This window comes from Callorhinchus milii, unplaced genomic scaffold (assembly GCF_018977255.1).
Source record: "Callorhinchus milii isolate IMCB2004 unplaced genomic scaffold, IMCB_Cmil_1.0 Scaffold7, whole genome shotgun sequence".
Taxonomy (NCBI): domain Eukaryota; kingdom Metazoa; phylum Chordata; class Chondrichthyes; order Chimaeriformes; family Callorhinchidae; genus Callorhinchus; species Callorhinchus milii.
Genome location: NW_024704748.1, coordinates 19,122,357 through 19,145,220, shown reverse-complemented (window position 1 = coordinate 19,145,220; position 22,864 = coordinate 19,122,357). Strand labels below are relative to the sequence as shown.

The following is a 22,864-nucleotide window of genomic DNA, read 5'->3' as shown; positions in this document are numbered from 1 at the left end:
ATTTAAGCGCTCCGAGACGCCGTCATGGCCATATGTTGAGTGTAGTCCTAAATATTTCTTTAAATGCACAAATCAAAATCATATTTTCAGGTTACTATCAAATGTCAAATTAATTCTAGTAAATTGCTTTATCTAGAACTGCATATCTTCAGACCCTAAGAAATCTTAAATAACTTTAGGAGCAAAAAAAAAGGAATGGCATCATTCTTCAGAATTAATGGGTGCACCCTTCAGACGCAAATGCAATCTCCATATTTTCCATTAGCATTTTACACTGAGTTACCCCAAACGCCATATAAGACGGTAATGAGTGGGTTATTTAGCAAGACATTAACATTCAGAGCAAATTTTGTTCCTTTCCTAGGCATAATTGCTGTTGGTGAATTCAATTATCCTGAGGTCATATGAAACTTGCGGTTTGACCAACATACTCATGATGCAATACACAGGGCTGTTATCTACTGCTTCCACAGGCAAATGCGTCTCCAGATTATCAGACTCTTTCTCCCCTCCCCCCAACCCAGGTTTTCAAATTTCATGAAGTGCCAAGGAAGGAATCAAGTCTGCACCCCATTTCTCCACTGAGGACCTTTTCGTCTGCATCACTAATCCTTGCATTTAATATAGCGCCTTATTCAGTCGCTGAGATGTCTCAAAGCCTTTCACAGGTCATCCTGTAAAGTGGTGTGACTGTATTATGCAGGTGAATGCAGCAACTTTTAACACAGCAATGCCAACTACGGATACTCCAGATGCACTGTATTTTCTTTAATCCTGCTTTACAACTGCATTTTGTGCATAAAGTGATCTGTCCTCAGTTCATTCAACACTGTTATTTGGCACATACAATTATACCCATAAATTGTAGGCTTATTTTCTAAGATAAGCATGACCTAATGGAAGATGTAAACTCTTTCAGAGTATTTCAGAAATCAAAGATAGCTCACGATTAGGATTAAGGGAATTTATTTACGTCAATCTTTTGTTAAAGCAACAAGTGATTTTAATAGTCATTCTTAAAAAAATATTTGCGACAACTCGAGGGATATCAAAGTGGCACTGTTGGTCTGCCCGAGAGTAAGGAGAGCTGGCAATCTACCCTGTGGTTACTATTCTAATCCTCGGTTTCAAACAATTTCCCAATTATTGCGTACAAATACACAAGAAAAACTGTTTTATTCCACAAAGATGCTAAAAGTGCTCAAAATTACTTGTCAGATTTACATAAAATAATCACACAAAATACTTTTTTATTATACATTTGTTTTCCCTTTAATTTTTGAGCTTTTCAGGTTAAATGAAAAACTTATTTCAACATCTCTAATCTTTTCTGTTAACAGAATCCTGCTAATAACATGGCTGCACCATTGTACGTCTCTATGACACATGTCCTGTTTGAAAACAGGAGGAAGTTATTTGGACAATGCAACACAAGGGTCAAATCAAGTTCACATACAGCTCATTTAACCATTCAAGTCTGTTCATTTGAAAAACTCGAATTTAAACTATAAAAGAAGTTTTACAATTGATCTACACTTAAAAAAATCAAACAAAGATAGGTCATCATCTGCATAAAGCAATTCAAATTACTGTTACAAAATTACTTGCACTACACTGGCAAAAGCATGCTGGTGATGTAAGGTGAGAACCCCCTCCCCAACCTAAGCTGCTTCAGTATTGTTTTTGGCTTTATACCATCAGCAGTATAAATTTCACTGGTATAAAAATCTCTTGCAGGGATTCAAGCAGTAAATCTGAGTTTAAATCTGTAGAACTAGAAATTAGTAATACAGATGCATCAAAATCAATACACAAGCGAGGTTCCAATTAATCAGTTAGCAATTTTTGAAAGGCTAGAGTTAATTTTCAGTCTGCTTGAGTGTAATGGCACCATTCTAAATTGAATATCATTGTGCATTAGAATTAAAATATTGAAACAATTGGAGATGCAGTATAAATGTTTTGTGAGGTGCAATTCCGCACTGGAGCCTAGCTGCTCCAACCACCTGAGGAACCGTTTCATTCACATTTTGATTCACCCAGCTGGAGTCTAAATGTCGTAGGTGCAAAGTAATTCAGGTTCCGTTTCTAATGGTTGCTTGAAAACATTCCAACAATTTCTAAGGAACCATTTTAAATGGTACTGACATGCAATTGCTCTTTGATACAATTTTGTTTAAAAAAATCTTGATTCTGCACAAGTTGCATACATCACCAAAAAAAATTCCCTGACCAACATGCTAAGAACAGGAAGTGTAAATCAAGCTTACCACACTACATTGCTGTACTGTTAGAAGCAATATTGCTTGGCTCCTAGCAGTTTAAACAGGACATAAATAGATCCTTTGTACAGCACTGAACTACATTTGCACAATTATCAAGTTCTAATAAAAAAATCTATATAGTACAATATGTGGTCTTATACAGAATCAAGGCGGTGGCACCAATATTACCGGAACCAACTTCTGCTGTATTTTTCTCTTTCTGGGAGGAAGGTGTCCCATCCTCTCCTCCAATTAGTAAGTTTTTGCATAAAATCAGTTAAAGCAGCATCAATTAATTATTTTGGAAATAAAATCTGGATGAATACTTTGATAAGGATAGGATTAAAGAATGGGACTATGGCAATAAAGAGAATAAATAAGCACCAATAAAGACAATCAAAGGCGCTGTGGAGAACATTGGTGCTTGAGCGACTGGGAATGGAAGCTTTTCAAAGCAAGTAGCTAATCAACAGTGAATAAGGTCAAATGGATTGTTTTGCAGAAAGCACACACATTGACTTATGCTAGGAGATATCCTTTCCTACAAATCCTGAGATGTCACTTCGTTTTGAGGCTCTATAAGTAAATTTAACACATGCTAGTTGGATGATGTTTTCTGGTGCAGAAACTAAAGCAATGCGACAGATGCAAGCAGAATGAAAACATGGTAAAATACTTTTACAAGGAAAGGTTAGAAGGTCACCCCTGATTTTGTTGAAGCCAACAGTTGGCCAAACAAACAAGGTACCTCACCTGTGATACAAGGGAAACTAAATTTTTAATATTTACTGAAGAGTTGTGTCATAGGATTAATGGTGCAATGTTTTCTAACAGGCATATAATTAATTAAAAATTGGGTCTTAAAATACGGTTATGTAATACGATTCTAAAAGAAGTTGTAAATATCAAGTCATACAAGTAACTGGATGGTGTCAGAGCAAGTCAGGGGAACTCTGTTTCAATGCACCAAGCAGGAGAAAGTAAAAACATAACACTTTGTTCAGAAATGCTACAGCAGCAAGACAAGAGGACATAGGTTCAGGGTGGTTAAGAAATTTTAAGATAGAAATCAGGAAATATTTCCTTATACAAAGGGTTATCAGCAACTGAAATGGGTCAGGAAGAATGGTGGAGCCTAGAAGCACATTAATATGGTTGACATTAAACAAACGCAATGAGAAAAAAAGACTTCCATCCAGGCGATTTAAAACATTGTTTTAGCTCTTTTGGAAGACATTTTAAATGCATGTTGTTAGCTCCACCTCCGTAGAGCCATGCCATTAAGGTCTCTTAGCTTAGAACAAAGGCAACATCAACGATGAGAAATCAGTGAACATCTTTGTAACAAGCAACACAATCAGAATTCTTTTTCTGGTTCTCAACGCTGATCAAGAAACACTTGATGCAAGTTAAATTCAGTATCAGATGCATACAGCAGTATACACCAAATTTCCTGCACCATCTAATAATTAAACAAAATCAATCCAAAAATATGATCAATCCTGGGGGAGCATTATAGTTTTAGTTTTCTCTCTCTCCCGCACCCCACCCTCCCACACACTTTTCTACAAGGAGCTGTTTAGTTGGCATGAACAAGAGAAGCATCAATGAGTAGCTTCATAGGGAATCCTGCAGATTGGAATACTGCCAATGCAGAAATTTAATACTCAGCTCAAACTGAATTATCCCATCAAACCATTTCCTGATTGGCATCCATAGAAACTGCAGACATTTTACAAAGGAGTTTCTTTTTTATATTTCAAATATCGATTGGGCAATATTTTAAAATCCCAACATACTCTTTAAAAACATATTACATATTTTTTTGCTAGATATAGGTATTTTAGTGTTGCTAATCCTAGTGCTTAAAGAAAATACAGAATAAACCACTCCTTTAGAACAGTTGTTAATAAAATGGGTGCCCTGTGGACCCAAGGCTTCCTGTGGTCCTAAATGGCCAACGTCTAGGCTATTGAGTTGCCACCGTCTTTTTGTGAGTACGTTTTGCACAGTGAACGTGATGTTATTACACAGGTTGGGATTTTATGAACCCTGATAAGCACTTTAGAAACTGTATTTTACACATTTTAAAGAAACTCGGCATTCTGCAGAATATTTATGGTAATTCAATTTGAAGGTTTTGTTGATTACAAACTGCTTAATCTTCATTCATTACCATCAGAACCACTGGACTTCCTTGTAGGCTTTTGCCACTCAGTTTAGAGTAATCTTCCATTGACAAAAGTTGTGGACAAAAAGCAGAAATATGGGATTACAGTAGGATATTGTTAATTGTAGAAAACTCCCAATACATTGACCTAAATGAAAGGCTCTTTTTAAATGCAATTTGTTCCAGTTGTTGTTGATAGCTCCAATGAAGAGTTAATAAAACAAAGACCCAAGCAATCTGGCTCATTCTTCTGAATGATAAAATTAGTTCAAAGTTAACTATCCACCTCAATTCCTAAAAAAGGATTCAAACCAGCAACTGATTTTAAACTAGATAGGTTGTGATTTTAAACCTTTGGGGTTCATAGAAGTAAGATAAAACAAGTTACAGTAGACAGCTAATTGAGACCAACAACTTTGCTATTCTGAATTATTTTTCCCTTTTACTCACTTCTCTTTCAGTCTCCCTCTAACTTTCTATTTCTTCAATATCTCTATTTCTATCCCTTAGAAGAACGTATACAACAGTATATTTTCTGGCATCTCGCAGGCACCATGTCTAATTTTCGCTTTAGTGATTTATGCGGATAAAAGGACAAGATACATGGTGCATGGATAAAATGGGACTCTAGTGATTTTCTATAGTTCAAGCTATTTCAGAATATTGTTAACAACTCTATAGCAAAGAAAACCAAAAACTCTTCTGGAAAATAAAGCAAGCATCAAACTGGCCAACCAAGACACAATAGAATTTTTTGAAAATGCCAAATGTAACATGTACAACTACTATTGGAATTTTTAGGCTTCCCACAAACATTAACGTTTCTTAGTTCAGGTTGATTTTAAGTGGCAATAAATCTTGCTGATGTAAGCTGTAGGATAGAAAGAATCTTGGAGAAAGCAGAATCCGTAGGCTGGTATGAAGATAAAAATGTGAAAAGTCGATACATGTTACCAAAATAAAATTTAGGATTGCTTTGAAAGAGGGATATGGGTTGTCCCCAATGACTGTACACAATAGGAATTTTTTCAGACTGAAGCCACATTTTCTGTAACATTTATACTAACTTCACGTACTATAATTAGTATCCAAAAAAAGCACAAGCTTATTTGACTAAGACAACAGAATGTTCATAGGATCAAAATAATGAAAATGAAAAGTTGAATAAAAGTACTTACTTCACTACGTCATCAATGTTGTTTCTGTAGACACCTTCAAGTCTATCCGCTGGAAACCCCATGGCAATGATGTTTGGATAAATATCTGATTACAAAAGGTTAAGAACAACAAAGAATCCTGTACATCAGTATTTAATTGATAGAAACCAACCGAGTAGTCAAATGCAAGAGATTGCAAATTACACTATTGCCAAACTGTAGCGATTGGTTTCTTCCTAGTTACTGTTGTAGCCATCCTATTATCTGAAGCATATTTACTTCAACTCCAATGAGGTAGTGAAGTGTTTGCGACCTTCCTTTTTCGAAATATATTCCTGCAAAATACAGTCTCCAGGATTATTTATGATAAATAATTAGTCACCAGTTTCTTTCTTGCTCTAGGACCAAAATTTGGTGTTCCGACTCAATATATTCTAGAATTACACGATATCTACAAAACACCAATATTTCAATCAAGACCAAGAACAAAAAAAAGTTACAGCATTTTCCAGATTTTCCTAAACTTTGTTCAACGTGCTCTTATATATAAAAAACAATTTTGTGCAACAGATATAATGGCTACATCAAATGTATGTAATCCTATTCACAGTTTTGATTGCTCAATTAAACTGTAGACCAAAAATAGATCAGCACAGCACTGAATTACCTTTAATGGCGAACCATTTCAAGTGGTTCTGCATTTCTGTACTAGCAAATCCAGAACTGACATCAGTACTGTAGGTCAGTTGTTATTAAAAGGTACATTCCAGCTCTTCAGCTAGCTTAGTAGATAAAAGGTATGGCTTAGTGCAGTACCAAGGCATACATTCCATAACGTTTCAGATTTAATTTCAGTTCTGTGCTGAAAAATAAATTGTTGGTATCATATTCAAATCTATGTGTTTTGTCAATAGTTCATCTGGATCTAGTAGATGAAGCTTGGAGCAGAACGGGAAGCACTCTGACACTTTTCTTTCCTCACCACTTATGGAGAAAATGTAGGAAATTAGTCTAAAAATCTCAAAGAAGACTATCTCAGGAACATTAATCAGAACGGATAGACCACAATGAACTGGATAGTTCCACTGATACCCGAATATTTCCTACAATGGGACAGAGCAGCTTTGACCAATAACAAGCCTGATGAAGAAAAGTGGCACATCTCAAATGAAGCCCCGAGCAGAGCCACGGAGTCTTCAGGATTAAGTATTTAAGAAAATGTTAAACAATTTCTACCTCTCTAATCCCAGGTCAAAGTAACCTAAGAAATTTAATTTTGAGGCACGTTTGAAATTTATAATTATAATGGCCATTATTTCCTCTGAAGTATGAATATTTTAGATGCAACAGACATCAAAACATATTCCACTGCACCCTCCACAATCAACAGAACCATATCAAATGTATTTACTATTAGAAATATTTTACTTTACTGTGTATTTAAAACAAGTTGATAGTCAAAAGTGAAACCAATCACTATTTGAATTATAATAATGCACAATTCTACGATAATGGGAAATAATTAAAAGGAACCTAAAAACATGCACAGTAGAAAGCATGGGATAATTTCACCCTTTTATATAGTATCCAATGTTTTAATAAATGATGCACTACACCTGGATGTACACAGGACTACCCTTTACAATATTAAGGAAACGTAGAATTAATTCTACTCAAGACGACATTTGTAACTCAAGGGCAATTTGTACTTATAAATTCTGTGCAATACTCTAATAGAAATGTCAACACAGTACCTGTCCCAATAAATGTGGCCCACCCATTTCAGCTCGAAGGATTGAAGGCAGATCTACAGCTTCACATTTTATTGATGAATGCCAGCCCTATTCTAGATGTGTTTTATGCAGATATGTGCATTAATTGCAGGCATCCGTGCAGATATACAATTTATTCTGATCTTTTTTGCATTAAACACAGTAATGCAATAATGTAATGTAATATACATTTTACAGAACAGTCGTTGATTATTTATTGTTGTGCAACAGTTAAACTCAGATCAATTTTAGAGACCAAGAACACTACTCAAACCTACAATCCATAGTTCTGGTTGCACACGATAAGACTTGCTTCCTGTTATAAATCACTGTGACAGCTGCAATCTAAAAAGAAAACCCCTCATTTGAAGGCTGTACTACGAAGCATAAATAGGATTTACCACAGTTGCCACCTCAACCCTAAAGCATTTACATAACAGGCATTTAGATTTTTCTTAAACCCACATATACCAGGAAATGCGACATACATTGCACTGCTACAAAATCTTCATTGCTTATGCAACTACGTTTAGAGGACAAATGTTGATTTTTTGAATTGATATGCAAAACATTAAATAAAAGAATGTTAATCTGTTATTTGATATTCTAACTTTAAAACAAATTTCACAGTACCGTGGAAATATGGCTTTTGAAAAGCTAGCCATATAATTACTCAACTACACTTTCTAAGTTTTGGTACTCATTAAAAAAAGTAGTCTGCATCGCAGCCATTGATTGACTTTCCCGGTTATCAAACTTGTACCTGCTCAAACAATTCATATCATCTAATACAACAATACAAAAGACCAGCCACTGTATTAATTTGGGGCATAATCTTTCCCTTGATGTTGCAGATGTGAACTTGCATTCCACACTCTTGAAAACATATTAGGCATACACATACTGTTCAGTAAGCTACAATTGGTACTAGTACTAGAAATACCACTCTGTAAATGTTCGAAGGAGAATCGTGAACTGCTGGTTTCCTGATAATTTCAATCATTGCTTAAGTATAACAACAAGCATTTATATAGTGTCTCGGAGTACTCAACAGCAATGGTGCTCGATGCTGAGCTAGGGGGAGGGAGAAGGTGACTGTAGGCACGGTCGAAGAGGAGTGTCTTCAAGCAATCTGGAGAGAGAGGGTGTAAGGCGAAGGGATTGAGGGAGAGTTCCACAGCTTTGGGGCGCAGTGGCTGCCGACGATGGGCGGAGGGTCCAGGGTTTGGAACACAGAAATAAAATTAAAAGACTCTAAACATGCAAACCCCAACTTGATTCAACAGCCAGATCACGAACAATAGCCACCCAACACAGAACTCCACTTGCAATCCCTTTTCCTGAAAGCTGTTTTTATTCAAGCAGTGAAAACGGAAGTGAACGATTTTACAAAAAGTAAACAAATAATCAATAGCTAAGCGCACCAAGTAACTCTGGAACACAGCTGACACCAGATTAGGTAAGAATACCAAAAAAAACTTGAAAATTTGGGATTCATTACAAGCTGGAACCCAACTAATTAGATGCCAGTTGCTCTGTCAAACTGTACATCATACTCTCAATTTTAGAAAATGCACACCTATTTACCTAAACTTTGGTCTCAATTATCTTGCTTTTCCTTAAAAATTCCACAATACAAAATGTACTTGAACTCAATTGACAACAGTAAAATACAAAGTTAAGCTGTTAATCAACCACTAACCCTATAAAAGCAATTTATCTGTGATCAATGTACCAGAAACAATCAAGATTCAACATGCCAATTTTCAACAGTGATTAGGTCAAGCCTAAATAAAGGAAGAACGATAACTGAATTGTGGATAAGTTCCTCTTCCTGTACAAACAATAGCTGTATTTTTGTTCATCAAGATGGGTATCTCAAATGGAGTCAAAGTGGGGGCAACCACCTCAGTGTTCAAGGTATGTACTGATGGTAGTGTTACAACCTGTGTGGTCAAATGTTTTAGTTCACATCTGAATTTATAATGTGGGTTGGTAACCAGTTGAAAAGCCCTCTGACTGATAACCATTTTAAATATGGAGCTGCAAAAGATTGTTCAGGTCCAATGGGATGCAAGCAAACTTTTACCCCATGCAATATGTCACAGGACAAAGCATTCTTTATAGACTGGACCTGAAAGCTCCTACCCAAATACATTTTTGGCTTGTAGGCATTAAGCTATCGTGCAAAAAGAAAAGAAATATACTGTAGTTTAAAAAAAGAGTCTGTGGCATTCCATATAGGCAGCAACTACTAAAGATTATTTTTTGTAACATCAATAAGCTGGTATCTAAACTTCACTGAAACCCAGGAGATTTTTTTTACCCTGTGTGTATATGACAAAAGAAATACTGAGATTGCAACATCAAGGTCTTGTATGCAGGCAGGGGAAAGATCTGAAGCAAGCATAGATAAGCTCTGAAAATAAACCTGATGTTGCCAGCCCAAACAAGATGATAGAAATTTCTAAAAAAGAAAAAAAGTAAACATTTCTATCATCCAAGGGGAAAAAATCACGGCGGAGCAAGGTGCTTTAAAAATTCAGCGCCATGTTGGTCAGGTGATCATTTTTTACTGCACAACGTATACGAGCAGCATTATTGAGTCACAACCTAGTTCTCCGAGTGGAGGTAATAGCAGCAGTACACCAAGTAATCCCCTCTACCAAGAAGTTAGAATGAAAAGCTCCCGTGGGAATTAAGCACCCACAGACATGATCTGCCCACTTCTATATTGTAAATAGCTTCAGATTCTTAGCTGGCCTTTATCGTCATTATGAACTAAATTATAGAAGATTGACTGGGCTATGTCATATATACAATCAGATCAATTATGGTGAAGTCACTGCCAGCGATGACCTACACAGCAAGATGATTTAAAATGGTAGCTTATGCACATTTACCTTACAGCAATATAGCCTCAATTTTGACAGAAGCACCACAAAGTAAATGTGGCTGCATCAATTAGGAACATAAAACCAGCCTTTAAAATAGAACAGTTTACAATTAAATAAGTATTAAGACATGAATGTAAAAGTATTACAAACTGCATCACAAAATGTATCTGGGTTCATCTTATATGTGTAGTGCTTATTTCTATATACCACCTCCAGGATTTTACATATCTAATCACAATGCATCAAAAACAGTGAGGGTCATAACTCAAACAGCGATGTAGCTTCCAAATGTGCTGAGAAAAGCCTCAAACCAAATAGTCCCAAATGTTGAGCTGAAAAGATATGCCGACAGATGGAAAACACAAGCATTATTCCAATGGACATTTGTAAAACTCTCTAGGTTAGTTTATGATTCTCTAATTAGAACTATGTACTTGTATTCTAACAATTACTTATACACGTTTAAATTCAAACCAAAATGAGAAGCCAACATAACTGGGCGAAACATTGGGCAAGTTCCCTTACTCCACACACCTTGATTTACCTAACAGTAAATAGGAACCTGGTTGTTAGTCGATTGGTGGATCGCTTTTCCAGTGGTAATAATCCCTTAAAAAAAACTTTTTAGAAAAATGGTCACTCAATCCACAACTGTTTGTGGGACACTGCTGTGTGCAATTGGCTGCCATGTTTTGCCCATAAATACAGTCAATTCACTTTACAATATATTCTGTGAAGCGCTATGAGACATCTCAAAGACGTCATAAGGCGCTGTATCAAATGAAAGGATTATATAACAACAATAGAAGCTTTAAAGATTGGATCTTACACAATCATTTACACATGCTTAAAACCCCACCTACTGTGATTTACTTTTCCACCCAGTTTATAAGAATCGCTGGGTTAATTTCTTTATAAAAACAGACTGAAAATAGGCACAAAGAATGACAATTCTTACTACTTGTAAGTTTACAAGTAATGTCACACATTAAGATGGTTGAGTAATGTCATCCATTAAAATGTTTCTTTCTAACTGAAACAAAAGTATAACTCTCAAGTGAAATGTAATGAGCATCCAATCTGGTTTGACCTGAAACAGATCATTGTTTGTTCAATATAACATCGGATTTTGGTTTAACTAAGCAACAGCCTTGCATTATATTTCCTCTATAAAATTGAAACTCACACCGCAGCTCCCACAATAACAGACAATTATTGAGCTCCTTTCGACATTCATGAGTCAAACCGTCAAGTTCACCTCATTTTCATTACACAAGGTTTGTGAAGATTGTTAAAAGAACATGAAAACATTGTGCTAAAAAAACAATTCAAACCAAATTATAAAAATCTGAATGGAAAGGAAAACTAACCGATGCTCAACTAATTTATCATACTTGGAGAAAATATCTCAAGAGACAATAAATATAATTCTGCAGCAAGAAATGTGCATTTATCCAGCACATTTCATGCCTGGGCTCTGCCATATTATCCTTCCTAGCTCCTTGTTTGATATCTATAAAGTACATTGAAAACTCTAGTTAAGATTGGCTTTCATAAATAAAAGTTAAAGGGTTCCTAGTTTAGACATTGTATTGCAATCATAATTATCAACTGTCTAATAACACACAAATTACACATGGGATGTGGGAAAAAACATGCTAGTGGCAGTTCTAAAATTTGAAAGATTAGAATTGAAAGGTGGTACTTCATATGAACACATTTTGACTTTCTAACAACTGGAAACAAATACTTTAAATTAGAAATAATGTTTATTAATAAAGTCAAATGTTCAATTTTAAGAAAAAAAGCTCTGCCCTCCTAGAAACATATGGTCAAAATAAATCATAATACCATAGTGTGCTCTTGAGATGTTGTCATAATAATAATCCTTGCATTTGATATAACGCTTTTCAAGTCTTCTAGACGTCTCAAAGCACTTCACAAAACAGACTGTAAAGTGAATTGACTGTATATATATTTTTTTGTGGGCAAAATGTCGCAGCCAATTGCGCACAGCAGTGTCCCACAAACAGTCGTGGATTGAAATGACGAATTTATTATTGGATTTTTTTCTTGAGGGATTATTATCAGGCGTGTGGAATAAGGAAACTTGCCCAAGGTTTCGCCCTGCCGGGAATTAAACCCGGGTCTCTCGCTTGTAAAGCGAGTGCTCTACCCACTGAGCTATAGGACTCCACAAGTCATGCCTCTTATTCCAAAAAGATGCATCCACCACCTACACTTACAGCTATAATAATCAGCTTTCAAACCAGTCAATCCTGTTAAAAACAACTTAAGTTCTGAAATACATTTGCTCATCAGAAGTTTATGGTTACAAATTGAAAGCATGCTTATGGTAGCAATTGGCTTTTGAGCCAACTGTGGAACACTACAATAAAACCAAACTACATAAGAAATAACCTAGGCATAGCTGCTATCGAAGTTCTGACGAAGGGTTGTGCACCCAGAAACGTTGACTCACTTTCCTTTCTCCATAGATGCTGCCTGATCTGTTGAGTTTTCCCAGCTCTCTTTGTTTTTGTTGCTGCTACTGAAGTTAGTACATCATTTTCCTGCTGGGCAAGTCTCTGAATGCTTTAGTAATACATAATTTAACTGGATTAACTACAGCACAGAGGTGCAGTGTCATATAAAGATACACTACTACAGAACAGAATCCAATGAAACCTTTATAGCTAGCTGATTTGAAGCTTGCATCATTGATCATTACTGAACATAAGAAAAGATCAAATCTAAGCCAGTTTTACACTATATACCCTAGCACGAAACACAGCCAGAGCAGTGACATAACAGCACTGACAAAACTATTCCACAACACAGGCAACAGTAGAATATACACTATGAACTGGATATTAATTTTTGAGGGATGAATTACAAACTAAATGTTTTACAATTATGAATCTGCCTTCTCAATACTTCAAGCCCACTCTTGGGACTCTGAAAATTGCACATTAGATCACAAAAGCAACCAGGCTTTATCTCCTGCGAACTTGCCCCTCCTCACCTTCCATACTCTTATTATTAAACTATGCATCAAGACACCAGAGATCAGAATTCAGTGATACGAGAATTACAAGTCAAAGTCTGCACCCCACCGCTCTGTGGCAACTCACAAACAACTTCAACAGCACAGGAAGAACTTAGTGCCAAGATATAAAATTCTTGGAACTGTGGTATCATTTTGATTTCCAATGTATATTATTTCCCAAACAGAGAATGATTATTAACTGGAGTCACAGCTTTACCTTTAAAAAAATCTAGTTTTATATATGCTTGAAAAGTTTGACACTTGCTTTCCTGACGAGTGCCAACTGTAGTGAATGACAACAAAAGCATCAAATAAATGGCACGCATCACATAAAAGAATGTCTATATGTGCAACAGCATTGTATTTATAAACAAGAAAATGGGAAAAATGGGCAATGGTAGAAGTGGCATCTGTAGAGAGCAGAACTGGTTCTGCTGAAAGTGTCTCAAAGTAAGAAGCATCAATTTTGTTTGTAATAGAGCTGTTTTGGACCTTAGCTCTGGCTGCTTTGGGACTGTTTTGCTGATAGTGAGGATGTCCAATGTAAAAGAGTGCTCCGTTTTCCAGGCAGCACAAAATTTCAAGTGCTGACATTTTGTTCTAAAAATATTTCTGCATTTGTGCATAATATTAAGCCAATTTCAACTTTTATGTGCATGTGTATATACATCTATTATATGTATATGCAAAGGCAAGGATTATTATTATATGCGGGGTAGATGACCGAAAGTAAAGCCAAAGACTACATGTCTTGAGCTGGGGCCTATCAGCCAACATCCTGGAATCATTTCAAACTCTATTAAGCAGAAAAAAAACATGGAAATTGCATTTGGTATATACTATGCTCACTTTCGTCATTGGATTTCTAAAAAAATTGCCTGGTTGCTCATAATATAGTTTTCACTATATATATATTTTTAAAATTGGTCTGTGTTTTGAAATGGCCCTTTCAGCTGAATTTAACAGTTTAGAACTTTTCAAACTCACACCAAAACTATTAAATAAAACTTGTTTTTGAACTAAATATTTTCTCCTTCCTGGCATTATTTAGAATGAATAGCTGTTATTGCTCACAATGTAAAGAAATACCAAGCGCACACAGTATAATGCTGCATTTATACAGCAGCAAGTAAAAATAAGATGGCAAGAGTACTACTTCTACAGGCACCGACCACCTATTCATGGGTGTGTTTTCTTCCTGCCAAACAAGACTAATTGCCATTCAATGTAGTTGGACAAGCCATTGTTTGTTTCTGGCTGTGGGCAGTGAGTGCCCATTCAAGCTGGTATTGCAGTTTTTGCTTCACTGGCCTCGACAGGGTCAATAACCATAAAATAATTGTAATTCAGGACTCTGAAATATGGAATTTGCTTGCTGCCATCAGTGATGTAAATCTAGTCTGCAATTTAAATGGAATAGTCCCACATCTACAGCAGCCTGACACAACAGATATTTCTATTTGAAGCAAATAAAACACTGTAATATAGTTAAACACCTGACTGTTCGCACCACCCTTAATCGTTTGTTCTCCAAGGGCCAGTTATTACATGATTTATAACCGTATGCCATTCCTGCTGCTGTGGAAACCGCCCATTTATATTACAGGGCAATTTCTATCACAGCTGAATCCACTTTTCAACCTTTCACATGCACATTTTTTTAAAAAAAAGTCACAAACAGAAGTTTCATTGGGCAATACCTTCCTCAATAGAGATCAATAAACCACTTCACTTGCTGGTACAGTATAGCTGATATTGCTTCCAACAACTCAGACTCCCTTCAGCTCTTTTTAAAAAAAAACACACACCTTTGCCTCCAGCAGCAGCATATTTATGGGCACACATTTCAGGTGTGGTGCCACGGAAGCTGCTAAAAACTGTCATACTTGGTATTGCCCTTTTGACTCTGGAGATGGCCTTGATGGTAATCATCAATAATAAAATGTGCTACCGCAGCAAGATTGATTTTCTAATTCATCCCATTAAACTGCAGCATTCTCAAAATAATCATATTGCTATTTTTCTACAAGAATTGGACTGACATAATTCCACAGTAAACCTGCAGGTTCGAATTCTTTATCATTAATCAATAACCTCCCAAAGACTGGGCTACAATTCCTCAGCTGCTGGGCTACACTTCCACAGGCATGAGAAAACCTCTAGCCATTCTTCATACGATCTTAGGAATAGTAATGGCAACAGATAAGTTGATAGGTAAAACATCTTTAAATTTGATATAGACCCTGAAATGTTGAAACGTTTCATTACGCCTCACGATAATTACTAAAGTGGAGTGACCACATACTTGACAGCAAATGTGACAACCATTTTTCACATAAGCAACCATGTAGTGCATGACCAATTTATCTGGAAGATTGTTGGCCAGGACAGAAAAACTCCTTTCTATTTTCGAATAGCATCATAGAACCTTAATGTCCACCGGAAAGGCAGACAGGGCCTCAGATTAACATCTCATCTGAAGGACAGCATTTCTGTCAATGCAGTACTCCCAAGTACTCCACTGGAGGACTCAACTGGGAGCTCAAGGTAATGAAGTGGGGGCTTGATCCACAATTTTGTGACCCAGAAGCAAGAAACTTGCACTGAGCCAAGATCACATTACCAATATAGGCCACTGGATACCCATTAAGAACGGGATCCCCATCTGAATCATGCCAACTGTAGAACCCTGAAATCAGATATGAAATTGCTACAAGCCAAACACTTAAACCCCAGCTAGCCAGATGAATGCTGGGGAGAAATCCAGTATGGCGAAGCGGAATTTCCCGCTTGGTGTTTAATTGTTTGAATCCTGCAAGCAGAGGACAGTGAATAAGCTATTTTCTGCTTGCAAAATTTAATCAATCTAAGTCAATGTCGATATCCCTGGCCACTGTGAAGACCAACAAGCACACCAAAAGAGTTGGGCTGGCAGGAGTCAGAAAGGACATTTTTATACATATCTAAACAAATTCTTGGGGGTTTTGGGCCTGGACTGGCTAGGTTTGAATTCCAGAAACCCGGAGTCCAGTAAGCCGGGGCTGTACTGTATACTATGAAAGCAATTTTGCTTCAGACTCAAACCTCAAATATTGACCTGAGCAAGTTCATTCTAACTACAGAAGGCAGCACAACCCATTGAAGTGGCAGACAGACTGACCTCCACCAACATTATATAGGGGGAAATCATCATGGAAAACAGCCCAATCTAAAACAATACAACAGGAGGCATATATCAATCCATCTAAACAAAACCTCACAAAACAATTAAAAGGTAGCCAAAATAAAGTAATCGTATTTGATATAGCAACTTTTACATTGGGAAGATGTCTCAAAGCATTTCACAAGATTTAGAACTATATATTTTTGTAAGGGAATACGACAACAATGTCCCACAAACAGACATGAAATTAATGACCATTTTATCTGGAGAATTGTTAGCCTGGACACCAGGAGATACTCCCTTCTTTCAATTTGTGGTATGGAACTTTAGCATCCACCTTAACAGGCAGACAGCCCTTGGTTTAACATTTCATCCGAAGGATGGCATCTCCAATAATGTAGCATTCCTCCAGCACAGGAATGTCAGTCTAGATTATGAGTTCAAAGTCCTAACACAAGGTTTGAACACCCAACCTTCTGATTCAGAGGCAAGAGTGTTATCAACTGACACTTGTCCAAAAACTGACATCGCTGTCTGAAAACTTTGGACAACAGAATATCACACTGCATTCAGATATAAATACTATAAAAAGGAATTAAATCCATACTTTACAGTGTATGTACTACAGCACTACATGAACACCATACAATTAAAGAACTGTTACCTAAAATTAAAATATTCTAAATATGCCATTTTTCAATTTCAGACTGCTAATGCTTAAATTACCTGGTTAAATTTTACAATAATAAAAAAATGCACAGATTACAACATATACTTGTAATGTTATTCTGTATATTTATGAATTAACAATCTGTAGCACATTCCAAGAAGGTAACATATCTCAGAGTTTAGATGCTGTTGAGAAGACTGCTTAAGCTTTGTTTTCTTTGCAACATATAACTTTTTAAATCCCTTCTGTTATTACCTTCCAAAATATCCACATCCAATATTAAGCACAAATACATCCACTATATTACGAGGTTTGTTCACAACATACAGATTGGAGTAATAAGACACAAATAGAGGACTAAAACAAGAACAAATCACCATATACACAGGTGAATCCCTCAACATATCAGTCCAGAAACAAAAAAGATGATGTATTTTATTCCTTAATTTACAGGTGGATTTTGTGAGTTTATTCTATTTCTAGACAGTATTGAGTGCCACAATGCTCCCAAAACAGAGACCTGATCTACAACTGAACTGCATGACACAAACTGAACTGCTGCTGCACTGCATCGTTTAAATGAGGCAAGTGTTTTATTTTACAGTATATTAATATTATAGCAAAGTCTGTGAATACACACGCACACCCACAAACCTAGTATATCTACAGGGCATTCCTACTTATAAACATTTATGAGACAAGTTAATCCGCTGGCATTTGCAATGCTTTCTACACAACTCATTGCTGTTCCCACACTCAACCTGAACCACTAACACTACTAATTTCCAGTTCCCTTTTAACCCAGACTACTATTTTTATTCCAATCATAATGGCAAATACCATCAAAAACAAGTCACACAAAGCAACATGCTGAAACATAATTTGGAATTAACATTCAAAAACTTTGATCATAAAATATGTATGCAAAAATATGTATTGTTAAAGAACAGTCCCAATATTGAACAAGAAAATGCCTTCGAACCGGCCCAAAGTAAGATCCATCTTATTACTAGTTAACACCGAGAGCAATCTTGAAAGATTATCCAAAACAATACACAACGAAAACCAGGAGTCATAAATCACAAAACTGGTAAGCGTTGCACTGAAGGTAAAATAAGGCACCTTGTTTAATACGGTGTTAAATTTTACACCAGCCCCTCTACAACAACAAAATTAATTTGTAGAGTGCCTTTCACGTTGGGAGGACGTCCCAAGGCAATGGACAGAGTTTCGGACCCAAGCTGGGGGTGGAGGGCAGAGGGGCAAGCAGGTGATCAAAAGAGGAGGGTCTTGTGATCGGTCTTGAAGGAGGCAAGGGAGGGGGCGAGGTGGAGCGACTGCGAGATGGAGCAATCCTCCCTACCTCTGCAAGAAGGTATAAAGAAATTATAGAAAGCATGTTACATTGTGTGATCCTCAAACCATGCATTACATTCAGAAATTTAAAAAGCTCCACATTGTAACTCTTATTTCATTCAGAGAATTTAAAAGTTAGCATTTCACAATATCTAAATTTAGCCAGGCAAAATATTGTGAATGTGGAACATTTTTAAGTTATAAAACTGCGAAAACTCTGAAAAAAATCAAATATCACCTCTGTATTAATCAAATACATTAATTATACCTACCTCTTACCACAGCAGAATAGTTAAATAAAAGTACAAATTTGAATGATGCACTGGGCCTGGACCAAAAATGTGCAACTCAACAGGATTGGGTACACCCAACCTTCGCTTACATGCATAACAGGCATTCAAGCATGCAGAGTTGTTACTTTGACCCTTGACAGAAGGTCTCCGTACTTTTTAAAATAACCAATTTCCAAGGATTCCTACAACAGGATAACTGAATTTGAAATGTAGCTATTTCTAATATGAGAGACATTTTTTGGTGACTAATAACGCAGTGTTCAAAAATCATAGTACAGTAACGTGCGCAACTTTAGACAGGCTTCATAAATGTCAACTGGTGGTCATAGCACCACTTCCAAAACCCGCTTAGTGCAGTATATTTCTTGATATTTACCCATTGTCAAACAGTAAAAGTGAAACAAAATGTTTCAAAGGCTCAACAGTTTCCAAATACAGCAGGCAAAGACCGACAATATAAATCGTTTTTTTCAAACTTGAAATTAGAGAGCAGAATATTAAATTGCTGTAATGTGAAAAGCAATTCCTGGATTCAGAGCATTAGCTATATGCTACTGATTATGATTTGTGGTCTGACCTGTGCTGTACCAGTTACTACCCACACCCCATTTCATCATGCAGAAGCATCACCAATTGAAAATAAAAAAATTGTCCATCACTAGGTGATAGCAATACTGAACACAATTATACAATTAAAACTACTTGTGCAACATTGTAAAAAAAACACTATTAGATAAGACCTCGATCTCCTGCTAAAGTAGTAAATGCCTTTAAAGAAAGAAAATCTCATGTGAAAAAATATGAATTGCAAACGAAATCAAGTTCCTCCAAATATCATTACATATCCTGACTACCTCCAAATATTTGATATCTAACCTCATCCATTCCCATCCAGGCCAATACTTATTCACACTACATTCAGTATCTTAGACCCCCGCAGAGACAACGCAAGGCATGTCAGGATCTGCACAATCGGTGTTTCAGTACAACAATGCAATGCACAATGACATTACAAATGTAATTTACAAAAACCAAATTAAATTCCTAGGCCACATTTCTAATTTGGGTTCCTTTTTTTTAAAAAAAAAACCCCAAAGGTCAAATTCAAATGTTCTTCTGCAGCCCCTAATGCAAAGCCCCCCCCCCAAAAAAAAAATCTTAATATAATAAACCTTGAAATTGTACAAAACCCAGTTTTTAAAAAGGGAGGAACCACATCTTCCTCCCCCCACCCTCCCCTCCCCTCCCCCAGCCCCCCCCCCCAAAAAAAAAATTAAAACACTGCATGGACGTGCACTCCTCCATCCAAACCAAACCCATTGCCTTCCTTTTAGCAAAACCCATCAGAAGCGAATCTCAAATGGATACACGTCAAGTCCAAGTCGAATCCATCTTCCTGGAATCTCCTCTTGTTTCTGCTGACAAGTTCTTTAATTCTCGAAGCCATGTCTGTGCGTGCGATCCTTGGCTGCAGCGGCGGCGGCGGCGGCGGCGGAGGGAGGAGGAGGAGGTGGTTGGTGGTGGTGGTGGTGGATGTGGAAATGGCTCCGGCCGCTCTCGCTGGTTATGGCTGTCACACACAGGGCCTACACCGACCGACTCGGGAAAGACGCGCAACTCTTGCGCTCTCTCTCTCTCACCTCCTCAGTCAACTCCCGTCAATAATCTTTGCGGTGGTGGGGATGGTTTTTGGAGGCCTTTATATACGTGTGTGTGTGTGTGTGTGTGGGGGGGGGGGGGGTATATATATAATATTAATATATATATATAAATCACCATAGGAGAATAGGAGAGAATGATCCGAATTGCGCGGTGAGGCCGCCACAATCACAGGCTCCGTCTCCGATTCCTCGTCCTCCGCCACCGCTGCCGCCGGGTCGGGGGAGCAGGAGCGGGGGGAGGGGGAGGGGGAAGGGGAGGGGGGGGGGGGGGGAAAGGGGGAAAAGGAAAAAAGGGGGAAACAAATCTTCGTCCGTGATTCAAACAGGTATAAAACGGAGACGTTTCTTTTTATATTTATCTATAAAAAGTTTTTTTTTGTGTGGGGATAAAAAAAATCCCCCCCCCACCCCCCGCCGCACCCCCGGCTCTGGGCTCCTTTTTCCACCGAATGGGTCTTCGTTCGTGCAGCAAACGCGAAACACAAAATTAATCCACGCTCCCGAATCCAGGCTCTTCTTCCTCTTTACAGCCAAATAATAAAAGGGGGACGAGATGGAGCCCTTTCTGGGGGTTGGAGGAGGAGGAGGAGGAGGAGAGGAGGGGTGGTGGTGGTGGTGGTGGGGGGAGATGATACTTGTTCGCTCGCTCGCTCGCTCACCCGCCTTCCTGCCTTCCCGCCTGCCCACCCGCTCGCTCTGGGTCCGGCTCCGGCTCCAGCTGCGGCCCGGGTCCCGACTCCAGCCCCGGCTCCGGCCGCCGCTCCGATTCTCAAACTTCCATCATGGCTTCCCGGGAAAAGACAGCGCAGCGCAGGGCAACGTAACCTTCCGCGGCACAAGAAAGCGTCCCCCCCCTCTCAACAAACCTCCTTCCTCTTCATTGAAGCCCCCCCCACCCCCCTCCTCCACACACAGCCGCCGCTCTCTTGCTTTGGAAGTGAGATCTGTGCCTCGGCGAAGGTGTTTCTTTTACGTGTACTTTTAAAAACTCGAAACCAAATGAGATATTACAACACTGGTGGCGGTGATTATCCGGCGGCGGAGTGACGCGCTGCTGACAGGGCGGCACTACTTGCAGAGCCCGGGCGGGTCACGTGATATCCAGAGTCAGACCCTCAGTTCAGTTCTCAGCTCCATCCCAGCTCAGCCCAGACTCAAACCCGGCTCACCTCCGCCCAGAGCCTGGCTCACCTCAGCCCGGCTCAAACCCCTCTCACCTCAGCCTAGAGCCCGGCTCAAACCCGGCTCAACTCAACCCGGAGCCCGGCTCATCTCAGCCCGGCTCAAACCCCTCTCACCTCAGCCTAGAGCCCGGCTCAAACCCGGCTCACCTCCGCCCAGAGCCTGGCTCACCTCAGCCCGGCTCAAACCCCTCTCACCTCAGCCCAGAGCCTGGCTCACCTCAGCCCGGCTCAAACCCGCCTCACTTCAACCCAGAGCCCAGCTCAAACCCGGCTCACCTCAGCCCAGAGCCTGGCTCACCTCAGCCCGGCTCAAACCCGGCTCACCTCAGCCCAGAGCCTGGCTCACCTCAGCCCGGCTCAAACCCGGCTCACTTCAGCCCAGAGCCCAGCTCAAACCCGGCTCACCTCAGCCCAGAGCCTGGCTTAAACCCCTCTCAACTCAGCCCAGAGCCCGGCTCAAACCAGGCTCACGTCAGCCCAGAGCCTCGCTCAAACCCGGCTCATCTCAGCCCTGAGCCTGGCACAAACCACTCTCACCTCAGCCCAGAGCCCGTTTCAGACCAGACTCACCTCAGCCCAGAGCCCAGCTTCGTCCCAGAGCAAGCTCAAACTCCTCGCATCTCAGCCCTGAGCCAGACTCAAACCAGGCACATCTCAGCCCTGAACTAGGCTCAGACCTGAGCCCACCTTGCCTCAGAGCCCGGCTCAGCCCAGACTCACCTTAAGACCCAAGTCTGGCTCAGACTCGGCTTACCTCAGCCCAGACCCCGGCTCACCTCAGCTCAAACCCTAGCTCACCTCAGCCCAGACCAAACCCTGGTGTTGGCATCAAACTGGGCTCCTGTGATATTCAGGGCCGGTCCAGTCGCAGACTTGGGTTTTAAAACATGTGGAACTATTTGGGGGAATGTACCTGCGCCAGTGTGTGTACACTTAGTGCCGATAAACCTCTGGTCAATTGCGCCCCCGTGCTCTGCTGTGAAGAATTGGACGGGGGAAATTGGCTGGCTGAAAAGTGCAAATTGGAAAAACCCTACTGTAGTCACATGTTTATATATAAAATGCAGTTATCTCCTGTTAAACCTAGTGACTTTGTTAAGGAGAATCTAAGCATATTCGGTTGCAAATTTGCAATCTGCACCTTTCGAGCAACACTTCAAGTGTTCATTAAATAAATCTTATACATTGTGCAGGAAATTAAAACATTGATAAAATACAATAAATGTGC

General features: G+C 38.9%; 1 protein-coding gene and 1 non-coding gene across 2 annotated transcripts in view; both read right to left on the bottom strand.

The window, feature by feature from the left end:
• The window catches only part of ptenb (phosphatase and tensin homolog B), a 34,004-nt gene extending 13,358 nt beyond the window's left edge, over window positions 1-20,646 (bottom strand). Inside the window, exons 1-2 of the mRNA XM_007896917.2 lie at window positions 20,160-20,646; window positions 5,613-5,697 (exon numbers count right to left, since the gene is read on the bottom strand). Of these exons, the coding sequence (XP_007895108.1) occupies window positions 5,613-5,697; window positions 20,160-20,238 (164 nt within the window). The 5' untranslated portion in view covers window positions 20,239-20,646. The remainder of the gene's footprint in view (window positions 1-5,612; window positions 5,698-20,159) is intronic.
• On the bottom strand, window positions 12,383-12,454 carry trnav-uac. The gene has a single exon. It is a non-coding gene; the product is annotated as a tRNA-Val (tRNA).
• Window positions 20,647-22,864: the final 2,218 nt, after the last annotated feature.